The sequence below is a fragment of the Ovis aries genome, chromosome 10, assembly GCF_016772045.2.
Source record: "Ovis aries strain OAR_USU_Benz2616 breed Rambouillet chromosome 10, ARS-UI_Ramb_v3.0, whole genome shotgun sequence".
In the NCBI taxonomy this organism is placed as follows: domain Eukaryota; kingdom Metazoa; phylum Chordata; class Mammalia; order Artiodactyla; family Bovidae; genus Ovis; species Ovis aries.
This window is the reverse complement of record NC_056063.1, coordinates 75,499,738-75,526,483: the sequence shown is the minus strand read 5'-3', so window position 1 is coordinate 75,526,483 and position 26,746 is coordinate 75,499,738. Positions and strand designations below refer to the sequence as shown.

The 26,746-nt window shown below is 42.2% G+C and overlaps 2 protein-coding genes across 3 annotated transcripts in view; one reads left to right on the top strand and one right to left on the bottom strand.

Moving 5' to 3' along the window:
* The window catches only part of UBAC2 (UBA domain containing 2), a 170,655-nt gene that overhangs the window by 64,502 nt on the left and 79,407 nt on the right, over positions 1-26,746 (bottom strand). Inside the window, exon 5 of the mRNA XM_015098251.3 lies at positions 1,223-1,346. Within this exon, the coding sequence (XP_014953737.1) occupies positions 1,223-1,346 (124 nt within the window). The remainder of the gene's footprint in view (positions 1-1,222; positions 1,347-26,746) is intronic.
* LOC101111463 (G-protein coupled receptor 183) lies at positions 6,272-20,754 on the top strand. Of its 2 annotated transcripts, XM_027973751.2 has the most exons (3): positions 6,272-6,326; positions 13,808-13,952; positions 19,141-20,754. In XM_027973751.2, the coding sequence occupies exon 3, from the start codon at positions 19,159-19,161 to the stop codon at positions 20,239-20,241; it is 1,083 nt and encodes a 360-aa protein (XP_027829552.1). In that variant the 5' UTR covers positions 6,272-6,326; positions 13,808-13,952; positions 19,141-19,158; the 3' UTR covers positions 20,242-20,754. The 2 variants fall into 2 exon arrangements, with proteins under 2 accessions (XP_027829552.1, XP_004012268.1); XM_004012219.5 differs by lacking the exon at positions 13,808-13,952.

The window sequence follows — 26,746 nt, the reverse complement described above, 5'->3', positions numbered from 1 at the left end:
AGGACCAGAGGCTTCCATGACCCGACCCAAGTATCAAGCTTACGCACGCCACGTCAGAACTCGAACTTGGGCCTCTGCCCCTGGTCCAGGGGACTCTGCGACCATTGCATTCTGCCTTCTGTTGGAACATCTTAAAAAGAATTAAGCGTGCCACTGCAAACCCTAGTGATAAGAGTAAAACGTGAAAACGGGCTCTTAGGTTATGAGAGTATTAGAGAGGACAAAGGGGAGTGTAAAGCTTTGTAGGCTGAGAGATGAGGAATAAACATATTTCATGAAAAATGGTTGTAAAAGTGGTAAGGAAACACCCACCCCAGATTGGCCATTGATAACACGTGAGAGCAGACAAGAGAAGGTGGAGGAAATGCTGAAGGTTAAAAGGGGAGGGAGGAGGGCCCTGCACAGTGACAGTGGCATCCGGTTTGATGTGTGTGGGATAAGGAATGTTATGAGTATTGACAGTGGATCAAAAGGCCAAGCTACATATGGTACCACAGGAAACAGCAGAATAAAGGTTTACATTAAAAGGTGTGAGAGTGAAAGGAAAGTGACAGGTGTAATGCTACAGGTAGAAAACTGAAAATCACACGTATCTTCTATTCCCGGGCCTGGAACCTAGCAGAGAGCAATCAGTATTCACTGAATGTTGGTAAAGACGATCTTTTTCTATTTAAGTCAAACAGTAAGTCCACTAATGGCCATCGGGTAAAACCATTCAGCGAATGGCGACAGTGCAATCAAGCCTGCTGCGGCACAGGAGTTATGAGGCTGGCAAAGTGTATCTGGTTCTTGCTTTAGAGCTTTACTTGTGACTCTGTATTCGATGAATTAATTTTGGCAATGGCTTTCCACGTTCCACCTTTGGACTGTTCTCATGTTTCCACTTCATACTGAGATTTTTGAAAAAGTACTTACACGCAATTGTACAACAAAATTAAAATATTTTCCACCGATACAAATTACAGTGAAAGCGCTTATCAGATTTCTAAAGGCTATGAAAGTATTCTAGTACCTTATATACCTTGATGTTCTCATTCTGTAACACTTCCTTTGAACGTTTGATACAGATCATGAAGCCAAACTTATGGGGAAAAAAACTTTGTTTTTCAAGGAGATCAAATGAGAAAAAGACCAAAAAAAAAAAAAAAGAGAGAGAGAGACAGAGAGACAGAGAGAGGCAGATCTAGTTAAAGAAATGTGAACAGAAAAAGGTATACTGTACCTGTAGTCCCAATATATAAATCAGTGTCTTGTTTGTGATGGACAACGGGCCCAGAATATGTGCCACTTGGACTCTTGGGATGGAGCAGTAAAATGGTACAAAGAGAGCAAACACAGGTGCCAGGCTATGCAAACAAATAAAAAAAAAATCACTATGGTATAATGCTCAATTTACAACACCAACGGCAAATGTATATCTGAAGTAACACTGCTTATCGTTTTATTTCAGTCTGAAAGCATGATCTTAGATACACAAGTTGGTTTCTATATGTACAACACATCCAAAATAATTTGTACGTATATATAATATTTTATGAGAACTCTATCTAATCTTTGTTAACTCTCCCAAAGCTATTGCAAAATAGTGGTTTGGCATCTACTAATGAACTATCAGCACTGTGAGAAAATGTAAAGCTGATGCTACGTTTTCTTTTCATGAATGATTTGAAATCTGATGAAAGAAATGGGACAAACCAAAATCAAGAAGCGTTACAATTCATCATGGTAAAATGCAAAATCTTCATGTCAGACTTTGTCCAATAATTACATTTTACTGTAGCACTTGACAAGGCTTGCGCTCTTGTCCTCCCTTTCTCAAATATCTTCCTGATTTTGTCTTAAACTCTGCTTCTTGCTGGTTTACCCATGATTTCTTCCACTTCTCTTCTACCTTCTCCAGGGTTCCACTGAAGACTTTTCTCCTTGCTCTAGTCTCTCTCTGTATACTCCTAAGCCCTTCTACGCCTTCAACTAAAAAAAATGAAGTGAGTCCCTAAGCTGCCTGACTGTCCCCTCACCTTGGCTATGAAATTCGATCTGATACCTTCAACTTGACATACTCAAAAGTCACAAACGTCTTTCTACATGAAGACTTGCTTCTCTTCAATCCATCTCCTAATACCGCCAACAGTATTTTCTTCCCCAAAACACAGCTCTGACCATGTCACACCCCTAGTTAAAACCCTTCCTTCCACAGGCTCCCAGTATCCAAAGAAGAAATTCAAACATCAGCATGAACTAGCAAACCCTGTGATTCTTTCTTACCAGTGTGGTTTCCTACAACCATCCCCTTCTCCCTTCCCTTGATCTGGCCCATCCCCTCTCACCCCCTCCTTGTCCAGATGCTCCCTGGGCACCTCAGCCTCTGCTGACTACTCACTGATGCAGGTTATTCTTTCAACACAGAACTGTCGCACTTTTCTGCTTAGGAAACTCATGCTTGTGGTGCACGACAGAGCTCAGCTCCTCTCCCCAGTGATTTCTCCAACCCTCCTGGCAGTTAGCTGCTCTCCTTTGCCCTTGAAGCTACCCCAGTTTCACTGTTTGAGTGAATCAATGAATCAATTACCTGGGCACTGTGTGAGAGGCCGCAGGTCAGGTACAGGAGCTCCATCAACACCTCTAAGTAGGAAGCAGCCCCTAACCTCAAGGCACTAGCTCCAGGATTGCAAACACACATTCCTACCAGGGTAAGGCAGGAGACATGAGTGAGTCCTGTGGTTTGGACACACACTTAACACACATTCTTCATTAAACACTTGTTAATTTAATTAGCCTTTTATTTCCTCGTATTTCGGACGAGTGGCAACACACAAAGAAATTACTGCATCATAAGAAAAATGTAAGAAATACTTTTCACTTCCACAAAGAAATGTTCTCATTACCATTTCTGTGGAAACAACAGGTCACTCTAGAACATTTTCCCATCTTTGATAGAGAATATGTTATTAAAAAATCATCCACTGTCCTTTCTACTCTTAAACAAAACAAAAAGCCAACACATGTTGAAAATGAGGTAGATGGCAGCACTCTGAAACTTCTTCTATTGGTACTTGCTGAATGAATGAATTTCTCTTTAAAATGGTAAAACCATACAGCAGGATTTGTCTTTTGTTTTAAAAAGTCCCTTTTCTTGCTTTATTATTTTTAATGGGATTAAAACATACAGTTTCATAGATATACTCAAACTATCGCCTATTGGTCTCTTGGAACATGTCTTTAGGTACTCAATTTATAGAAGGTCTTCTGTTTACATTTAGCAATAAAATGTAAAGAGTGAAGGTATAATAAAACATCTGAAGCAGAGTTCTTACTTGAGGGTACATTTCAATGTAAACTAAGAAATATTGATAGGAATTTTAATAACCACAGTTCATATCTTACATACCAACAGAAGAAGTTTCAAAATTCCTTAGAAGTTATTCATCACTATGCAATTTTAAATGCTGACTAAATACTAAACCGCACCTACCCAATATACAAAAGCACTTATTTCAGAGCAAGGTGGTACAGGCTGCTCTGTAGAAAATTTCCACCGCTATTTCTATACACACTGAGTGTTATTAGTCACTGACCAGTCTTTCTCTTTTCCTTATTTTACGACAACATTTGTTCTTTATACTGTCAACAGTAACTCAGCTTGACCTTTTCATATTGAGAACAGCTAACTTCTGGAAGTCCTACGTGGCTTAAGCATACAGGGCTGAAGCACAGAAAGGAATACACGATATAAGGGATTCATTCACTAATGTCACTCACATTTGTTGAGTATCCCCTATATACTCACAACTATGCTTGACAGAACAAATGAAATAGAAGCACTGAGGTCAGGTCACAAATGTCCATCTTACATTTTCTATGGAAAAAGGACAGGGACTCCACTTTTATAGTACAACTAAAGAAGTCCTGGCAACTTTCAACAATAAAAATAAGGCTTGTGAACTCATGAAACTATCTGATAGTAAACATCAACAGCATCTCAAAGGACAATTACCCTGTCACCTCTTCTTTATACATGTGATTACTCTAATACCAAAAAGAGGGGAGATCCAGTTTGCTAGAACATTTACTTTACCTGGATATCATAAAATAAAAATGCTTTACTTAACAAAAATTATTTTGAAAATTAAAAGACAAAAACCCCACCAGAATGGCTTTTCAACAAACTGAAAAACTTCTCAACAGTGTCTTCTTCAAGGCTTCTTCGATCCAATTTTTTTTTCTTTTTTCCTTTTTATTTTTTAAATTATGAAGCATGATAACATATTTACAGGAGATTTGGAAAATACAGAACAAAGTTACATATAGTTTGAAAAATTAAGATTTTTGGTTGTAGTTTAAATATCAAACTCTCAAAAATTAATAGAGTGAATAGACAGAAAAGTAGAAGGATATAGCAGATCTGAAAAGCACTATGAACAACTCAACATAATTAAGATCAATACAAATTTCACACAACAACAGGATACAGATTCTATTCAAGTTCCCACAGACTATAAACCAGGAGACAATGGAACATATCCAGGGACATTAAACAAGGTTCAAAAATTTCATGGTCTAAAGGAGTCTTCAAACCAAGTTTTAAAGGAACTAGTTCTGTAAAAGTTTACCACACTGACCAATCAAATCATAAAATCTCTGTATTTCCCCCTCAGAGAACTTCTATACTAGGAGTTACCTTGGTGATCATTTAGTTCAGTACTTTTATTGTACATAGTGGCATGGAGTCCCAAAGAACTTAGGTGAGCATTACTCCGTTTGACAACGTTTCTCTACGCATCTTCAGCACGGTAGAGCTTATAACAGCCTCAATGGAATAATACACTGAGAGGCTAAAAGTCCTCAGCACTTTGACAGAATCCTGGAGTGGAAGGGTCTCTGAGGGCAGAGAGTCACAACTCCCTACCAAATGATTCAACTCTCTCAGCAACATCCCTCCAAACAGACAGCTGGTTTATGCAAGCACCTACAGAAGAGATGGATCTCCCAGGTGGCTCAGTGGGTAAAGAATCCTCCTGCCAAGGCAGGAGACTCCAGTTCGATCCCTGGGTTGGGAAGATCCCCAGGAGAAAGAAATGGCAACCCACCCCAGTATCCTCGCCTGGGAAAGCCCACGGACAGAGGAGCCTGGTGGGCTATAGCTCATGGGGTTATCGAAGAGCTGGACATGACTGAGCACACAAAAACAATGTGTGCCCTTTTTTTTTTAAATGATCCCAACTTTCGAGGACTGCTTTCCTAGTCTGATTGGAGAGCTGTCTCCTTTTACCCTCTGGAGTTAGGAAGAGTGACACATGCAACCCAAACCCTTTACCGTGATCAGAAGATAATGATCACATCCCCGCCAAGCCTGGACATGCCCAGTTCATTCAATCTTTTCTCCTGAGACCTGGGACCCAGAGCCCGCACCTCCCAGGCAGGCTCTAGGTCATCCATGCCTTGGCAAAATGCAGTTTCTTGAGCTCACTGAGAATGACCAGATCACCTCTCGTATTCTGAGAGCTCTATTTCCATTAATTTAGCCTGTAAATCAGTTTGCATTTTTATATCCATGTGACACTGTTGGTTTAAACTGAGTTGATTAAAACTTGAAGGTGAATAGCACAGGTCTGTGTGCATAACAGGTGATTCTAGCTGTAAGATGCCCCCTTCAACCCCTCCCTTGTTAACATGGGTTCATGCAGTCACTGATCCAGTTGGTTGGTCTCCTGCCTAAAAACAACCAACTAATCATTATATACATGCAAAAGAGCATTTTCCTCCACTCACCACAGAAACTTCTATTTCTTTCTCACTAAGCTGCTGATAAGACACAGAATGAGTAAACTACTCCCTGCACCAAGTTTCCAGACAGAATTGGCAAAATTGACATTTTTCCCTTAAAACATGTTAACACTCATACTTCACACATAATATGGATACAACATCATCAGTAGCTATATTCCTTTTTTTCTCCCCCTGGTTAAGGTTTATTTCTTCAGTCTCTTCCAAAGAATTTTTTTTAACTTAAATCTTTATAGAAAAATTTATAAAGTTCCATAGATATCAACAACTCATAAATTCCAAGGGGTTTTTGGATAACCCTTTTCTAAAAAAAAATCACTAACAGAAAAATTTCACTTCCCATTAAAAAAAAAGTGCACACGCACACATGAGGCTAACTGATCACTACTATGCTCAGTCACAGGGTGACAGAAAAAAAAAGCCACCACCACCATAAAAGGATGTCTGGTAATCTCCCTTAAAACAACATGCAAGGTTAACCTACTTCAGTTTGGGCGAATACTGACTGCTGCCACACAGGGGCCCCAACAAGGCACTGAGAGGTAAGTAACAGATATTTTGCTTTTTTCAACAAACTCTTGTAAGTTAAGAAAAACTTTGAAAGTCTAGTTAAGGTTTAAAGTAAAGAATCTTTTCAACAAAAAGCTATAAACATTTCTAACATCAGAAATCTTATCATTAATACAGTTGAGACTCTCTGATGACTGGCAGTTCTAATAAGCTGATATTACGCAAGGTGAAGGCAGAGAATCAGGCCAGAAATACCTTTGCCAAAAAAAATAGGGCTTACTTTGTATTTCTGTGCGAACTCACAATTACAAAAGACAGTATCAAGTAATCAGCAAATACTGCCAGTATTTCAGGATACTTTATGAAGGAAAAGAACAAAGTTATTGTAGAATGGAGCATTTCTACACATAAATGTACTGTGATGAAGTTATTCAGCACAATTGAGAAGTTAGTACCTGTTACTGTTTGACCAGGGATCTATGTACATAGAAGTCTTTCCTGTATTTCTGCTACTTCTCTACTTTTATACTTTCTATTATTTCTCATGATAGAATCTCAATAGTCAAATTCTTGGAGCAAAGGGTACACTTAAAAAAAAAAAGAACTTTAATTAAAATAGATATTTTTCAGTTTACAGAAATATTTACTCTCCCACCAGTGGCAGACAGTCTGGGCTTCACTGCTTCTCTGACAACATGAGTATTTTAATTCTAAATATAAACTGTTAATCTAATAAGTGAAAAAGGAACAGCACTTTTTTGCTTTATGTTTATCTGAAGATCAGAAAGGCTAAACACAGCTCGGTATTTTCTTCCTAGAACTTCTGTATGCATAAAAAATATCACAAAACAATGAACTAGGTGCAGTGAACTGCCAATATTTATGTCCAGGTTGGGAATGGAGGTGACAGAAACTCGTAGTAACGTGAAAGCTGTGCAGAGACTTCCTCTAAAGGAGGGTGTGCTTTTTGAGGGGGAGGGTCTTGCTCTAAGCATGATATAGGATAGTGGTTAAGAGCACGGGCTCTGGAGTCAGGCTTGGGCTCTCTTATTTACCAGTTGCGTGACCCTGGACATGTTGCTTCTCGGGTTTCATCTGCTTCCCTTGTAAAATGGGGAGTAACCATACTGCCCAGTCCTTGGGTGTCATAATAAGTGCTATATAATATTGGTTGTCATAGAAAGCACTGGAAAACTGCCTGCTAGCCTTGGTCTCTCCTCCCTCTGCCCATTAACCCACTGAAGGATGAATCCAATAGGCAAAGTTTCCCCGCCCTACCACTTCTGTGGGCATTTTCTTCTTGAACTTGTTTCGAGATCTTTAGAGAATATTTCACATGGAGACTGAGTCTATGGATGTCCATACACCTAACTGTGTTGCTGGCTGGACTTTGCATCTGCTAGGATTTCAGTGCATGTTTTCTCTTGGGGGGTTAATTGTAGTTCTTGGACATGATGCTGCAAAGAGCACACGGCTCCAGAAAGCATCCTCACTCACTAGGCTCACATATCGTGTGAGTGGTGGGAATGCCTTTGATAAATTACTTTCAACTGGCTTCTAAGAGCTTCTCAGTAACATGACCAGTCATTTAATGGAATAAATATCAACTCAGGTCACTATGACTTTTTATTCATTTATGCTTTCCATAGGCATTGATTAGCTATCTGCAGCTGGCCAGATCTGAAACATTCTAGGGGATAAAATGAGATAAAATCGGCATCCTTTAAAAGTTTACAACTAAGAAAAGAGCTCCCCACCCAGTAAAGGAGTTTGGTAGGGATAGCAGTCTCTCTGCTACGGTTAAGGGCCTCCTGCAGCTGCTAAAAGGTCCTGGTTGTGTATATGCTAAGGATGTGTAGTATCCCCCAGTCCATACAGCTTCCCAGCCTCCCAAGAAGTTTGTAAAACACAGGGATTCAATGGCAGATGAAATACCTAACATGCTAATCCCCTGAAAAACAACAGAGGTGACAAAGATCCTTGTGGTATCTGGAAAGCCGGAACAGAGAAATAAAAATATTCTGTTAAATATCTGCAAATACTTAACAAGCCTAAGAGCCATCCTAGGTATTCACCTTCTCTTGGTGGAAATTTCAATCCAAACTGTTTTCACAGGCATCCTGTTTAAGCCAGTAAAGTCTAAATTCATTTATGAAACTTTTACTTGCACTAAAATATGCTACAAATAAATTAATGAACTCCTTATTGATAGCAACTTACTCTTCTCCTTCCCTCTCTTGCCCCATCTCCCCAGCCCTTCTCTTCCCTCTGGTTCAGGGAGGTGTATGAGCTGGTATGTGTTAAAAGTTCTGAGATGTCTTCCTATTTTACTTGTTTCCTACCAGTAACATCAGATCAGGCTGGAAATAGGAGCGGGGGCTAAAATGTATTATGTTGAATGTCATTCCTGGAGCCGATCTGCCGGGAGTAAATCCTGACACTTAACAGCTGTGTCTTGAGGCAAGACTCATAAGCGCTCTGTTCCTTGGTTTCACCACTGGCAACGGATTGGGGAAAGCTTTGTGAGAGTCAGGGAGTGAATATACCTAGGGAGCCCCGGGCACTGCCTGGGATGCAATCTATGCTGCATACTACCAGCTACTTTTATTCATCAAACACACCCTGTAGTCTAACAAAGAAACTCCGACTGAGGATCAAGAAAGCTGGGACTCTGCTACTCCTTAATGGGTATTTACTGAGCACCAGTGATGGGCCGGCTAGAGAGAACACCAAATTAACAACACAGCCCCCACTCTCAGGACTCACAGGCTAGCAGGAAACAGGAAAAACGAAACAAAACAAGAAAGTAGCAGAGATGCCAGTCCAGGCTGCAGGGCCCTGGCTAGGGCGCGCATGCTGCCAGTCTGCAGGGCGGGCGGGGCCAAGGGAGGAGAGTGCAGGACGAGTCAGGGAAGCCTCCAGGGGCAGCCGATTCTGAACAAAGGCCTGAGGAAAGAGAGCAGGAGCGGAGGATGCAGGCCGGACCAAGGAGGTGCCAGAGAGAAGGAAGAGGACCAGAAAGGAAGACAGCTGTGAGAGAGCACAGGGTATCAGCAGCCATTCCAGCAGGGCCCGAGCTCGAGGTCACAGGCGGGAAGACGGCCAGAGATCCAGCTCAGAGGGAAGCGGGGCCCAATCACGAAGGAAATTGTGTGTCACCACAGAGAGCGTGCAGTCTGCCTGGGGCCAGAGGGCACGGTGCGAGCCGGCGCAGGCTGCAGCTACAGCTGCAGAGAGAAGAGAGGGCGGCCGAGGCCAGCAGAGCAGAGGCAGCCACAGGCACCCAGGCGGACAGACAGATGGGCAAGGGCAGGGTGCAGGGGGGAGGGGCACAGCAGGCTGAAGGCCCAGGAACCACTGGCTGGCAGGGCGCCTGCTTGGCCCCTGGCTTGGCACCTGTCCTTAGGGGAGGACCCCTGAGTGAGAGATCTAATCTCTCTGGGATTCCCTTTATCCATAAAATAAGGATGTGTAACGTTTGTGACTAATTTCCACGAGATAATAGAGATGAAATACACAATTTCAAACTCCCTCAGACTTTAAGGAGAAAAGGTACCTATTATTTCTGGAAACATTTTGGATTCAGGGGATAAAGGTTAATATCAGCCCTTCTTTATAAGAAGTCTTTACATATTTATATACATATATTTATGCAGTTGATTATCTTGCATACAGGTCCAGTCATACCACACAGAAATGGTCTTTGTCTTCTTTACACTGAAAAGCATATCAGGATGGGAATTTTTTTTCTCCCAGTTCCTAAGTAATATGCCACATATTTCGAGTCCTCAGGGCTACTACCTCCTTCTGTCTTCATCTCTGAAGACCTTCATATCATTCGAGTCAGTATTCAAGTTGCCAAAAAGCCATAGGAGGAATAAATAATCAGTGAAAGGTGAAAGAAAAATAGCCAGACTATACAAAACCCCAAATGTGCAAGTGGGTGTTTAAGCAGGTAACACAGGTCAGGCACCTTTCACTTTTCCATCAGTTCCGAGGTAGGTGTTTACAGAAGGTGCAGCGTCTCCATGGGGTTCAGGACACCACGGAGGCACAAAGAGGAAAGGACAGACCAGCCAATGCTGGGTTGTTTTTTGTTTCTGAAGATGCACCCCAAGCAGTGGCCTGTACCTGACCCTGGGCAGACCTACCGGGAGGCAGTCAGGACCAGACCGTGTCCTGGGGTCAGCCGCAGGGTCACCCTTCCACAGACCAGAGAAAGCAAGTGAGCTCCCCAGCAGGCAGGGAGGAGAGCTGACCTCAGACACTGACTGCAGATGACAAGACTCCTGACATACACACTCCGGGGCATTGCGGGCAGGGGGGGTTTCCTCGGAGACATGGAGGCAGCTATCAGTCTGCTTTCTGGACGGTGTTCCCTGTATATCCTCCCCCAGAATCAATCTTGGACACAGCTACCAACGCAGGACTCAAAGTTGGTTGGGGAGTGGAGTGGGGGCAACGAAACCCGAGAGCATAGGAAGATTTCTTTGACTAGGTTATCGGGTGTGGGCTGACTATCACAGTGGTTCAGAGTGGCCTGGAACAGGCACCTGGCCACGCCCGCAGAGGGAAGGAAGGTTGGGCCTGTGCTGTTCACGCCCATCCGTGCCTTGGGGCTCTTTCTACAATCAGAATGACAATCAGGAATGATTCTCTGGCTCCTATTTTGCAAGGTGGGCTTCCCTTGTGGTTCAGTGGTAAAGAATCTGCCTGCTAATGCAGGAGATGCAGGTTCGAACCCTGGGTCAGCAAGATTCCCTTGAGAAGGGCATGGCAACCCACTCCAGTGTTCTTGCCTGGGAAATCCCATGGACAGAGAAGCCTGGCGGCCTATAGTCCACAGGGTTGCAAAAGAGGCAGACATGACTCATGACTAAATTTTGCAGGGCAGTGGGGACACACAGCTGCTCGAGTGGTTTCTCACCCTGAAGCTGGTCCAAGCCCCTGACAAATACGTATAAAAATAGGGTAACTAGAGAAAGCAACAGTGATTGCTTTCTTCCATGGAGTGTGTTTGTCATCACGTGTGCTAAGTCACTTCAGTCCTGTCTGACTCTGCGGCCCCATGGACTGCAGTCCGCCAGGCTCCTCTGTCCATGGGATTCTCCAGGCAAGAGTACTGGAGTCGGTGGCCACACCCTCCTCCAGGGGTCTTCCTTACCCAGGGACCAAGCCCGCGTCTCTTGTGTCCCCGGTATGGCAGGCAGAGATTCTCTACCACTAGCGCCACCTGGGAAGCCCGAGCATTCGTCCTCAGAGGCGCCGAACAGCCTCAGCCTGCTGTCCTGAAACATCTGTGCTCGTCTATTTCCCCAAGAGACAGAATCCTTGTCTCTTTGAGTCCGGAGCCTTTCTCTGCCCACTCCTTTCCCAGGGACTTTCTTTTCCCCCAGTTAGAAGTCTTTCCTCCCACTTAGAAATCTTTCCTCCATCTTAGCCCTCTTCAACAAAACAAACAAAGGACAATGTATCAACAAAAATCAAAGAATCGGATCAGACAGCACACATCATTTAACAACAGACAAATATCATTTGCATCTGCACGTCCACTCTGGGGCTCCCTGGGTTGTTTTTGAGAGTGTGCTCCAGGAACTTCCTCTCTGGTGCAGGCCACTGTGGGCACTTTGACTCAGACCATCTCGATGTGTAAACACGGTCCTGAGCAGACTTCACCTCACAGAGAAGTCACCTCTTAGCAACGATACTGTCAGCATGCTTTGACCCATTCGGTTCATTGCTAAGGCCTAAAATTAAACAAAATTACTATAAGATTAAGCCCTTCTCATTTTAAGAGTTGATGATTATTAAGTGGATACATATTAGGGGTAAAGGTGACATTTCAGGAATCTTGGAGCTAAACTCTAAAAGGCAGTATTCTAGCATTTACTAGATCTTTGAATACAATGATTTTATTCTGCTTCTGCCACAAATAAAAGCTAAGACAATAATTATCCAAGCAAGTAAGCTGAGATAGCATAAAGTATGAATCAGTACCCTGTGAAAAAAAATCACAACTGCCTCCAAGCTGGTATCCAGGGTAAATATTTCTAGAGTACAAACCACATTAGCTCTTGGACAGTTTTCTGAAACACTAATAAATGAGTTTTGAGGGGGCTTTTTATTTTTTCCTTTCTGTGGCTAGAAAGAACTCGACAGCTCATGTCAACATGTCCGGTTATGCAAAAATGAGATGATAGTGTCTTAAGAAACGCTCGCCATTCTAATTAGTAAGGAAATCAATCTACAGAAAACCACACACACAGGCCCACTCCCAAAAATGTAAGTGAAAATACTTTGGAGGATATTCATATTTTGCTGTGGAAGAACTTGCTGTTATATGTTAGGATAACAGTAAAGTCAAAAGGATTGATATTGAGTGACAGAGACAAAACTGAGACAGCCTCCTTTGCTTATTAAGAAAAACTTTCAGAGGCCTGGCACAGATGGCTGCCCTGTGGCTCCTTGGGTGGAACCTGAATAAGGACCCACACTTCCCGCAGCCCAGGTACCTCTGCGCCCTCAGGGCAAGGCTTGCGAGCCTCATCCTTTCAGGTGTAAGGCACAGGGGACAGCTTAGCAACATGGCGCGTCTTTTCATCAGAAAGCTTCACAATGAAAAATTGTAACTATTAGAGGTTCAAGTACTCTAAGGAAAAAAGATTTAGAGTAAGCACTTCTTTGTGCTTTTCTCAAGGCAATAAAAGGACAAGCCATAGGACTTTCAAGTACAACTCAGTATATCTAACCTCAATAACACGTCAGATGCTATTGTCTTAACAATTATGAAAAATGTTTTTAAAATTCAGTCTAAAATAAACAAAGAGGTAAAGAAAGGAACGATTCGGTTATGACTAAAAGAGGAAGGGTTAGAAACAGTTGAAAGGGGCATTTGCAATGCAAAAGTGATAAAGGAGCACTATAATGCAAAGAGCAGGCAGAACCCCGGTGTGTCAATGATCTAACACCTCATTCAGACAAGAGCACAGTTCCAACATCCATTTGTTACCAGGTTTAGGTCCTTGGACATTAAAAGGTACCATGTCTGAATTTTCTGGAGGATGGAGGGGGCACTAGAAAGCCATTTTTCCTGAATAAAAGCATGGAGTAAGTCGAGGTTCAGGAAAGTAATCCTGAATCCTAAAAGGATTAAAGGAAGGGACAAAATAGGGTTTCTGAGGGAATATGATAACAAATTGGGATTGCCTGACTGCCTGATACAGGAACAGGATAACAGTTCCTATGAAAGGATTTTTCTCTCAATTTGAAAAAGATAATAATGGACTAAAACTATAGCATTAATAATAACACTGGGTAAACACCACCAAAGGTACTATAATACTAGAGCTGCTGACCGATGGAATCGACCTTCCCAGAGGTTGCTGAAGGGCCAAACGCACACATTCCGAAACAGCCCACATTCCCCTTTACCCGAGAGCCCCTGGGTCAGGGCACGTGCATGTCCGCCTTGTGCAAGGGCCTTTCTCTGACTCGGGACGGGGCCTCTCTGCAGTCTCCCCTCAGGGCTCTATGACGCAGCATTCACCGGCCTGGCCTCAACCTGGGAAGGTGCCTCTCCTGGAACGGCTTCTGCTGGAAGAACCGGCCGCCCGCTCCGGGGCGGCTAGGCCACGTGTGCCCCGGCTGTCTGTGCACAGGTGAGGACGGCCCTGACACCTCGACCACCCTGAAACCACAGACTCTCGGTTCTTGAGAGGCAGCGTAGAGTGGCTTGCCACTGCCGAGCGCTGGACGGGGTAGGAGGCTGGAAGCCAGCGGGGGAGGGAGAAGAATCCAGCACATCCTCTACCTTCTCTGAGAGGGGTCACCTTGAGGGCAGAGTAGGCAGGTGCTGGCCACACCTGGCTGCCAGGGCGGCTGGGAGGGGTCTTCCAGATCGGACTTAAAGCAGGCACCCAGCAACAATTCAGGCCTGAATCTGAATAAAGAACACTCGGGCGAGCTCTGAAACGCAGGTCAGAGGACAAGCTTTGGCAAGAAGAGCTGAACTGTAAATTTTTACTCACATTAAAAGGAAGTATTTACCTATTTACTCATTTCATAAGTTAATTCATGTTCGGTGTTGAAATTGAGAAGGTATGAATGGAACTCAAAATTTACTTGTACAAAATGATGTGCTAGCCTCTGTATCCATGCATGGATGTGTGTGTAAACAGCTGCTTTTCTTCTTTCCAAAGTGGCCTGATGTGTAATCCACTTTCTCTACTTAACATTATTCCCTGTCTGGAAACAGGCATCTATGTAGCCATTTTCAGTGGCCGTGTCCTGTCATATTCCACTATAGGGCCATAAACTAACCAATTCCCTAATGATGGATGTCTGACTTGGTTGCAAACTGTCACACTTAAAATTTGACACTGTTTTAAACATCTTTTCCTTAGGATAAAATATTCTGAAAACATTGCCTTGTGTGTTTCATCCATCAAAAAACATTTATTTTTGATGGATGCTACTGGATGCCGTATTTCATTCAGTGAAGCAGTTGGCCATGCTTTTACAACTGGTGGGCAGTGACACATTCTCAGAGTCAGTGTAACTCTCCTAACCTCTACAACCATTATTATTCATATGGAGAATTAGCAGACTCCACAGTGTTGTGTTTTTTCCCTACCGTGTATTTCAAAGGCAGTTCCCAGGAACCTGCTTTGGAAGATTCCTCAAAATAAAATTTAAATGTTGAGATTTTCAGAAAAAATTTTTTCCACAAAAATTCAAAAACTAAAAGTAGCTCTTGATGCCTGTTCCTGCAACCCATGCCTGGAATTTCTACCTCTCTATGTCCAGACTCAGTTTCTGCAAAGTTGCTTTTCATACTAATGGATAAAGTTTCTTCTGTTTTTATTTCATAATTGCAATTCCACGATTTCCCCTTTGAGAATCACTCCATTCCACCCCCCTACCTCCCCCCCCAAACACACAAAATATAAACCCCATACTTACTGGGTGGGTTTTGTTTGGAGTTTTAATTCATCAATAACTCCATTTATTTTTTTATTATTTTCTTCTATTTTGGGGGTGGGGGCAAACTCAGTTCTTTTCTAGCTTCTTGAGTTATATATTTAACTTAGCTACTTTCAATTTTTTAAGAAATAAATGCCTTCAAGGCTTTGCATCAATCTTGGGTTAACTCTTTAGCTGCGCTCCACACCACCGTTTTATAATATTTTTGTCCTTTAGTTGTAAGAACTTCAAAATCTGCATTGTGATTTCTTAACCCATAAGTTCCTTAGAAAAATATATTTCTTTCTTTTTTATTTTAGAAAAATATATTTCTAGAATCCAAACTGATTCTTTACCTTACTTTTTATTCCTAGTTTAGTCATACTGTACTACTCACAGGGAATGTGAGCTGCTGTTGTGCTATGCTGTGTTAGTCACTCAGTCGTGTCTGACTCTTTGTGGACCCATGGACTGTAGCCCACCAGGCTCCTCTGTCCATGGGATTCTCCAGGCAAGAATAAAGGGCTGAACCCAGGTCTCCTGCACTGCAGGTGGATTCTTCACCACCTGAGCCACCAGGGAAGTCCTTACTCACAAGGAATGTGAGCTGCTTGCTAATGATATTCTGAGACTTTGGAGACACGTCTTCATAACCGAGTAAAAGGTCAAACTTGCAAAGAATTCCAATGTGCTCTAAGCACAAATTTTGCTAGTATTTAAGTCTTGTTGGGTTAATCTTCTCCTTTTTACCTATCATATTGTAATAAAAATGTGTTAAACTATCCTATTACAGTTGTGGATTTGACAATTTCTCGTTTAAATTCTGTCAAATTTTGCTGTTACATGTAAAATTCATCATAATTTTTATGTCCTTGAACTAGTCCTTTGACCTTGTGTAGTGAATTTTTTTGTTTCTATTAATATTGATTGTGCTTTGAATTCTGTTTTTTTCTGATGTTAATATTGCTAGTCTAGCTTTCCATTGGTGGATTCTTTACCACTGAGCTACCAGTATATAGCTGGATTTTTAAAAATCCAAACTGATAGTCTCTATCTTTCAAGAGGTGAGTTCAATGGTGGCTCAGATGGTAAAGAATGTGCCTGCAATGCAAGAGACTAGAGTTTGATTCCCTGGGTCAGGAAGATCCGCTGGAGAAGGGAATGGCTACTTACTCCAGTATTTTTGCCTGGAGAATTCCGGACAGAGGAGCCTGGTGGGCTATAATCCACAGGGTCACAAAGAGTCAGACACGACTGAGCGACTAACACTTTCACTTTCAACTTTTTGGGGCTTCTCTGGTGGCTCAGATGGTAAACAATCTGCCTACAACACAGGAGACCTGGTTCGATCTCCTGGGTCGGAAAGATCTGCTGGAGAAGGGAATGGCTACCACTCCAGTCAGAAGATCTGCTGGAGAAGGGAAGGGCTACCACTCCAGTATTTTTTTTTAATTTGTTTTTAATTGAAGGATAATCGCTTTACAATGTTGTGTTGGTTTCTGCCATACACCAACATGAATCAGCCATGGGGTGGGTGTGTGTCTGTGTGTATTCCCTCCCTCTGGAACCTCCCTCCCACCCCTCTAGTTGTCACAGAGCCCTGGTTTGAGTTCCCTGCGTCATACACCAAATTCTACTCTAGTATTCTTGCCTGGAGAATCCCATGGACAGAAGAGCCTGGCGGGCTACAGCTCACAGGGTCTCAAAGAGTCAGACACGACTAACACTTCCAGGTCAACGTATTTAAATTTTCTTTCTTTTTTTTTCTTTTTTTAATTTGTTGTGACACATTTTCTTTCTTCTTCTTTTGTTTTTTCTACCTACCATTTTCATCCTTTGCTTTTTCCCAGAGTCTCCTTTTCTGTCTTCCCTTGATTAATAAAAAGTTTATTTCCTTTTTCGCTCCCATTTGCTTCAGGTTGTAGTCCTATATTTTCATGATTAACCTATCAACACTGTAGGTAATACACACCTATGACATTAGTACAGTCCTCTCGGAACCTCCTTGTTGTGTCGGTATCGCTGTTTTTAAGATTGTTACAGAGCTTCCACTTCATTTAATACAGCAGTTGGAGATGCAGATGTCTAGTCAGTGTTTCCTTGCCTGGAGAATCCCAGGGATGGGGGAGCCTGGTGGGCTGCCATCTATGGGGTCGCACAGAGTCGGACACGACTGACGTGACTCAGCAGCAGCAGCAGCAGCAGCAGTCAGTGTTTTAATAAGGCTAGAAACAGAGTTCTTCCCTTTAACATACAGTACCATCATTACTAGATATATTGACTTCTCCCTCAATTACAGTGACTTTCAGATGAGATTTTATGCATAGAGACCTACCACAAAATTATTTTCCTTCTAAAAATAACTTTACAGGGGACTTTCCTGGCAGTCCAGTGGTTAAGTTTCTGCACTTCCAATGTAGGGGGGCTTGAGTTCAATCCCTGGTCGGGGAACTAAGATCCCACATGCCATGTAGTATGGCCATAAAAAAAGAAAAATCTTCACGGAATTTATTCCTCTGCTGTTTTTTAGTTTTATGAAGTTCCTCCTCATATATGGATTTTTATTGTAGGAGTTTTTCACTCTCCATATTAGACATTATTTATAATAAGAAAAGAGGTAGAAATAATCCAGGTATTCATCAAGGGTGTAGGGAAGCAAATTATGCATTACTGCTGGAACACCAGAATACGTATTAAGTGTCTACATAAGATCTACACATATGACAAAGAAAGACATAGACTACCCTGATACAAGAACACAGTACATGAACAAAACAGAACACAGAATACCACGTGTGTAATTTTTCCTACTGTTTGCACATGAGAGAATGCACACTGCACACATCAGTGGGGCACCTGCAGAATGATACACTTTAACACTAATTTAAAATTCTCCCCTCAAAACACTTTTTTCTTTCTCTTTTTGTTTCTTTTTCTTCTTTTTTTTTTGTTGCTGTTTTTGTCATGGTTGTCCTGGTCATGGTCTTCTTCTTCTTTCCTTAAAGAAAACCTAACTTTCAGTTCCGAACAAAGGCCTTAGCTTGTTTCTCATAATTTTTGGGTTAACACAAATTAGACCACTGTGGTAAGTTCGTATTTCACTACATAAATGTGTGACTGATTCCATTTCCTGGCAGTGATATGCCTTTGACAAAAAAAAAAAAGTCCAACTGATATTCAATTTAAAAGCAAAGTTTTACGTTTTCTGAAGTGTGGGGTGCTTTATGTGATTTTACCAGATAATGATCCAAAAAAACAAAGGGGAAATTTCTGCCTAAAAAGTTAGTGCACTCCCTTGTCACAAAAACACATTTGCCCTATTTAAATGGTTCTATTTCCTTTGCCAGAGCTTTGCCAAAACAACCAAATTTTAAGAGTAAAAACATAAATTTCAGTCTCTGCTCCTCCTGTTACAATATAGTATGTAACTATATAACATACAGATTTTTGAAAATTATATAAATTTTGACATTTTAAGTTAGATCTCAAGGAGTCAGTTTATATCACTTTTAGTCAAATATGCTTTCTGTTTTATTTATATTTTAAAACTTTTAAAATTTTAAAAAAAAAAAATTTTTTTTTTTTTTTTGGCTTCACTGCTCAACATGTGGGATCTTAGTCCCCCAACCAGGAATGGAACCTGTTCTCCTTGCATTAAAGCTCCAGGTCTTAACCACTGGAAGTCCCTAAAAATGCTGCAATTTTTTTTTTTGATTGTCAGTCTTTATTTTAATGTTTGTCTTTAAAGCTATAAATTTCCCTATAATCAGAACTTTTAGTTGTATCCCACAAATTGGTGGCACTAGTGGTGAAGAACCTGCCTGCCAATGCAGGAGATTTAAGAGAATGCTTTTAATAAAACATGCCCTTCTTGGTTTTTTTTAGAGACCCTGAACAACACTGATGGATATAAAAATGGACAATTTTACTACACCCTCTGCAGCTTCTCTGGAAAGCGACTGTGATCTCTATGCCCACCACCAGACAGCCAGGATCCTCATGCCACTGCATTACAGCATCGTCTTCGTAATTGGGCTTGTGGGAAACTTACTGGCCTTGATTGTCATAATTCAAAACAGGAAAAAAATCAACTCGACCACTCTATATTCAACCAATTTGGTGATTTCGGATATACTTTTTACCACGGCTCTGCCCACACGGATAGCCTACTACGCATTGGGCTTTGACTGGAGAATCGGCGATGCCCTGTGTAGGATAACCGCTCTTGTGTTTTACATCAACACGTACGCAGGTGTGAACTTCATGACCTGCCTGAGCATTGACCGGTTCTTTGCTGTGGTGCACCCCCTGCGGTACAATAAGATAAAAAGAATTGAACACGCAAAATGTATCTGCATATTTGTCTGGATTCTGGTATTTGCTCAAACACTCCCGCTACTCATAAACCCTATGTCAAAACAGGAGGCTGAAAGGACTACATGCATGGAATATCCAAACTTTGAGGAAACCAAATCCCTCCCCTGGATTCTGCTTGGTGCCTGTTTCATAGGATACGTACTTCCACTTGTCATTATTCTTATCTGCTATTCTCAAATCTGTTGCAAGCTCTTTAAAACTGCCAAACAGAACCCGCTAACTGAGAAATCGGGGGTCAACAAAAAGGCTCTCAACACAATTATTTTTATAATTGTTGTGTTTGTTGTATGCTTCACGCCTTATCATGTTGCAATTATTCAACACATGATCAAGAAGCTTCGTCTTCCTGGTCTCCTGGAATGTAGCCAAAGACATTCATTCCAGATATCTCTGCACTTTACAGTATGTCTGATGAACTTCAACTGCTGCATGGACCCTTTTATATATTTTTTTGCATGTAAAGGGTACAAGAGAAAGGTCATGAAGATGTTGAAACGTCAAGTCAGTGTATCAATTTCCAGCGCTGTGAGATCAGCCCCTGAAGAAAACTCACGTGAAATGACAGAAACTCAAATGATGATACATTCCAAGTCTTTAAATGGAAAGTAAAAAGGAAAGGAGTCTTGGATTTATACCAAAGTAGAATGTATGCTGAACTTTGCAAGACTTTTCTTATAACAAGTGTTAGACTTCCAATTCGGATTCTTTTGAATTCCTTTCACTGGGCACTATTTCTCACCTCCAACTTGGAAGTTGTACACTCAAGAACAACATTCAGCAAAATTCTTATTTGTAAATGAAATAGTATACCTTTAAAAGGGAGGGTATTTTAATAAGTCTCAGTGTAAAAAGAAAAGTTTTGTGTTAACAAAAAACTAAATCATTAATGTTCCTCACCAATAATTCAAAAAAAGAGAAAAGACTATAAAAATTGTATATTGCCAGTGTAGAAATGTTAATATTGTAATATTCCCTCTCTCTCTTTTTTTTTTGTACATTTCAATTCATGTTTCTTTCCATCTTAGACTTTACCCCCTTGATAATAACCACTTTTTTTTTTCAGAGTCATAAATTTTCATCTCAAGAAACTTGGTTTTGAATAAAGAGCTAGATGCTACAAAATTATGAGTATGTCCTTCAATGCTCATTGTGAACTTGCAGCAAAAGTTACAGGGAAGAGGAAACTAGCAGTAGGCAGATTTTGGAGCAAAGCTTTATGATGATGGTGGTGATGAAGGCAATGAAAGCTCTTCCCAAGCAGCCAGCACAGGGTTCAAGGGCCACTGCCCAGGAACATGACAAAGACCTCATATGGAAAGAGGGTCCACTTGCTGAATGCTTCTTGAGAGTTAAAAAAATATATATGTATGCAAATAGGCTTGGCTCTTCTTGGGTCCCTAGGGGATGGTATCTTATTTATACAGAAGTTGGCAGTACCCTGTATCTGTATTTCAGTGGGCTGGTTACCAGGAAGGGTACAGAGGATGAGCAGTGGGGGTGTAATTGTGGCTTGCCTTATTAAGATGGAGAGTAAAATGGAAAATCATGAACTTCAAATCACCAGGATTCTTTACAACATTATCACTGTTTAGTCACTAAGTCATGGTCTGACTCTTGTGACCAAATAGAAATACCTCTGTGTAACCTGGGTTCGATTCCTGGGTCAGGAAGATTCCCTGGAGAAGAGAATGGCAACCCACTCCAGTATTCTTGCCTGGAGAATCCCATGGACAGTAGCCCACCAGGCTCTTCTGTCCACGGGGCTGCACAGAGTCAGACACGACTGAGCGACTTAACACTTTCTTTACAAGTAGCACGGCCTCCCCAAGTACAGTAACCCATCTGCCAGCTCAGATATGCTTTAGTGGATCCCTCAAATACCTCAAGATAGTACCTATGTTAGCAATGACTCCATATTTGATAACTCAACTAAAGAAATGAAATGGTATATGATGGATCATACTTAAAATTTTTATTAGGCTTTATATCCTGGAAATATTTTCTTTTGAAGGAAAGGATTTTCCTTACTCACTTTCAGATTTTATCCTGTAAGAAAACTAATCTTAATGGTCAATTCAATACCATTTACTGTGTACTTTCAGATTTGTATTGTGTTAATTTCACAGATAGCTTAAAGCCATTGTAAAAACAGCCATTGGTCTTTGTGACACCTTATGGAGATAGATGACCGCATGGATAGAAGCCAGGAACTTAGGGCTTTTCCTTCATCTATAAACTTTTCCAGGTGAAGAAGAAAAAGGGCAAAATACTACATTTTATGCAAGGTGGCACTTATGCAGATGTTTGAGTTTGACTCCCAAAGAGAAACCACGTGAAAGTCGCTAAATGAAAACTAGAAACAAAAGCTTTCTGAATTTCAGAGCATCTTTACAAGTTGCATGACTGTGTTCCAGCACAGACTACTGTGTGTATGAGCCAACATGCTGCTTCGTAGTAGACGAGAGAGCCCTCTTTGTGCTAACAGGGTCAGTTCTTAAGAGCCTTCAAACAAGACAGTAAATATCTATGTCACTTGACAAAGGAATAACATGCTTTTTTCACAACAGTCTTCTGCCTCCTCCTTCCACTATACCACAAGCCTATATAAACGATTTTATCCAATGATCAGGAGCCATACTGCCAAAACAGTAAACTTTAAACCTACCTCCAATTAATCTTTTTTAAAAGGGTCTGTACTCTAATCAAACTCAGTTCTTTGTTGTCCTCTGAAAGGACCTTACTGCCCATTTCATTCACGAAGCCATGGTTCCTACATGGCCTTGGAGCACCCTCACACTGTCTTGTATTATTAGTTGGCTTTGGGTTTATTTCCCATGCATTTCCCTCGGGAGCAGGTAACCTTGGAAAACAGGGTCAATGATGTATAATATTTGTATTCTGTTACAGAAAAATAGGAGGTGGCCTTATATCCCACACATTATTTGAAAATCACAACCTGTAAGTCCTTCTACATTGAACAGGTGATATATTATTAACAATTTTAAATAATAACAGGGAGGTAGGAAGAAAACATCTAAGAAAGCTGATAGCTACAAGGCAGCTAACCATATTTCCTCTTCCACAATTTTATTTTTATTTCTAAAAGGATCATTTGGTTAATTTAAAAAAAAAAAACCTCTCAAAGCTACTTAGCTTGAATCAGTATAAACACGTAGACTCTTCAGTGACAGTACAGGAGGGTACAGAATAGTAAAGGTTAGATTCTAGAAATGACATCAGGTATACATGAAGAGTGCAACTGGTCCAGGAATTAGGTAATGTCTTCCTTTTCACAATCTGTGAAACAGGATGAACAGACTGTATTGCCCACGCTTTATAAAGAAATCCAAATTCAGGAAAGGAACCCGGTGAATTAAGAGACAGGGAGCAACAGGAATGTAACTCTAACTTCATGTCTCAGTCATAAAAAGAACTGAATCACACAGACTCAGAGAAAAAGTATGAGAAGGCAGGTTTAATTATAGGCCAGCAGGTTAGCCAACCCTTATACAGGACAAATAACCAAGAATAGGAAGACTACAAGCTCCGGCTGTGAGTTCCCCGAGGATGAGGGTGTTGTAGGTTATACACACAGCACCCAGTACACAGCCTGGCTCAAAGAAGCCTCTCAAATACCCATCTAATTGAATAGCACCTGTTTTGTACTAACAAAATACTAAAGCCCTATTGAGAGATCCCCCAAATTCTTAATTTTTTCGGGAAATGAAAAAGAAGTTACATATGCTAGAGAATATATAATTGTGTAATTGAAGACAGGGCCTCTCAAAGACCCTGCAATTTAAAGCAGATATATTAAAGAACAGAACTAATTTCCCAAGAGGCCAGTTCATATTTAGTTATAGAAATATGTTCTGCTTGAAAACAACTTTAGATTTCAAGAGGCAAGGGCAGTGACTCCTACTGATCACTAAAAAGTACCAGACAATCTTAAAAGAGGAAGCATGGCTCTTAAATAAACTTTTAAAATGGTCTATTTTGGTCACTCTTAGCCCACTGTAATTTGTTATTCTTTGCAAAGCTAAAAACATCTGCTCATTGGACTATTCAGATAACAGTGAAAAAATGAAGAGCTGATCTGGCAACAACACAGCCCGTGTTTTAGAATCTGGGGGCGACTAGATGCACTCAGGAGAACTGATGTCACGAGCAGTTTGCTTTACATTAAACCCTGAAGAACTGGTCACTTAAAAAGTGATCCTCAGATTTCTATTCAACTGCAAGCTCAATTAGCTGAGAAGGAACAACTGCTGACTATTTCCTACATGCTGCTTTCAAGTACCTGGCAGGCAGTACCTCCCTTAATCCTCACTACTTTATGGGGTGGGTAGAACTTTATCTGGGGCTTCCCACGTGGCTCAGTGGTAAGAATCCTCCTGCCAGTGCAGGAGACAGGGGTTTCAATCCCTGGGTAAGGAAGATCCCTTGGAGGAGGAAATGGCTACCCACTCCAGTGTTCTTGCCTGGAAAATCCCATGGACAGAGGAGCCTGGCGGGCTACAGTCCACAGGGTCGCAAAGAGTCGAACATGACTGAGTGACTGAGCACACACCTAACTTTATTTTGCTGATGAGGAGACTGGAGCGCCAGGCCATGGAGACGTGGAGCTGGGAGCTCGATCCAAACCCTCTGGCCCCAGGGTAGTGCAACTTTCACCATCTACAGAATTATGTTCATTAAGAGACAGCTCCATTCCTCCACTTCCTGTGGCTTCCTGGGCCTTGGACACGTCCCAACACCATGTCAGACCTTCAGCTCATCTTCTTTCCCTGTGGGAGCACCCTAATTTCTCTGCTTCTCAAGCTCCATTCCCTCAGTCCCACACCCGATCATGATCTCTCATCCATGGTATTTGGCCAGTAAGCCCTGCTTTCATTTCTCCTCAAGAACTCACTCTTGCCCATCTTTTCTTTGCCCTAAATCAGCATCCTAGGCTGGATGCTGGCATCACACACCTAAATGACTACAACATCTTGCCCACTGCTCCCCTCACCTGGAGCCAGACACTTCAGCCTTCCTTTCAGGTGCTGTACTGGAAGTCAGCAGATTAATAACGAAAACCACGCTAAACAACCCCTAACAGTCACATGGCATGAAACTCTAAGGCTTTATATATATTCAAGCCAACAATAATTCTTCAAGGCTGGCCCCACTGCTACTGCTGCTGCTGCTGCTGCTGCTGCTGCTGCTATGTCGCTTCTGTTGTGTCTGACTCTGTGCGACCCCATAGACGGCAGCCCGCCAGGCTCCCCCTGTCCCTGGGATTCTCCAGGCAAGAACACTGGAGTGGGTTGCCATTTCCTTCTCCAATGCATGCATGCATGCTAAGTCGCTCTGACTCTGTGTGACCCTATGGACAGCAGCCAGCCAGGCTCCTCCGTCCCTGGGATTCTCCAGGCAAGAACACTGGCATGGGTTGCCATGTCCTTCTCCGATCCATGCATGCATGCATGCTTAGTTGCTTCTGACTCTGTGACCCTATGGACAGCAGCCCACCAGGCTCCTCTGTCCACGGGATTCTCCAGGCAAGAATACTGGAGTGGGTTGCCATTGCCTTCTCCCGGTCCCATCACTATCATTGTTTTATAGATGAGGAAATTATGCCCCAGAGAAGTTCAGTCAATTGCCCAAAGCCACACAGCTAGCAAGCAGGGGAGACAGGCTCCTGACTCTGCAGCCTGGCTCTAAGGTCCGTCACTCATCATCACTGCATTGTCTCTTTCAAACAAGGAGAAGGATACGCCAGGTCCTCAGACAGCCTTGAAAGAGACACTTACTGCTCACTGGATATTCTCAACTTCCTATTGTGGCACATGTGACTACTTCCAGCCAATGGGTTGGCCAGAAAAAATGCTGTAGGTCTCTTCCAGGCTGGAGCTTTGGACGGCAGTGAGGGGCCTCCCACACCGCTCTTCTGCCATGGGGACCAGCAAGGTTCTAGATGGTGGGGCCTCTGTCAGCCTGGGTCCTTGAATGAGGAAATGGAGAACTCCCCAGCCCATGCCCCATCCATCTGTGTTGACAAAGTAGTGCAAGCAAGAGGTGCATTTATATTCAGCCACTGAGATCTCAGGGTTAATTTGGGGCCACAACAGAGGCTAATTAACACACCAACCCATACACCAAGGGTAAGAAAAGAATGTACCCTCTATACGGTTCTCCCGGCAAACAGATGTAATCTTCCCTAATCCCAGTTTCATCATGTCATTTCACACTCCAGGATTGAGAGTAGTTCCCCATCATGGACTGCACGAAGCCCAAGTTCCTCTCTTACACTTTCAAGTGTCTGCTACCTCACTGTTCTTCATTGCTCAACAAGTACCTCTCAAGATAGCTGGTCTACCCCATGAATATGACAAATACTTGGTCCTCTTGGTTGGATTCTCCTGCTCCTGCCATTCATTCTTTACACTCACATTCTAACTGTATCTCCTCCTTCCATTCGCCTTTGACTACTCAAAGCCACCCATCTTCCGTTTCCTCAACTTATTTGGCTTTCATATATCCTATGCCACACAGTTTCAACTTTAGACAAAAATTATCTTGCCACGAAAGAAGAGAAAAAATACAATGGCCTGGAAACCTGGTTCTGGTTTGACTGTGTATCAGCTGTATCAGTCAAGTCTTTCAGCTTTTCTAGATTTCCGTTATCTTATCAATGGAATAACGGCATGACATGACATGTACGCTCTCTGCCAACCATCACACAGCCTGTGGTCTGTTATTTCACATGCATCACTCTTATAGGCCTCAGTTTAAACATAAGCCCCATTAGGGCAGAGATCTTGAATTTTCCTTCTATTCTGGGTGGCTTTGAGCACAGCACCTTGCATGGAGATAATGCTCAAAGAAATATATGTTGGGATTTCCCTGGTGGTCCAGTGGTTTAGAATCCATCTGCCAATGAAGGAGACTTGGGTTCAATTCCTGGCCTGGGAACTAAGATCCCACATGCTGAGAGGCAACTATGCCTGTGTGCCACAACTACGGAGCCTGCACTCTGCAGTTACTGAGGCCTGCACGCCCTCCTAGAGCCTGTGCTCCACCATAAGGGGAGCCACCGCCGCCAGAAGCTCAAGCACTGCAACTAGAGAGT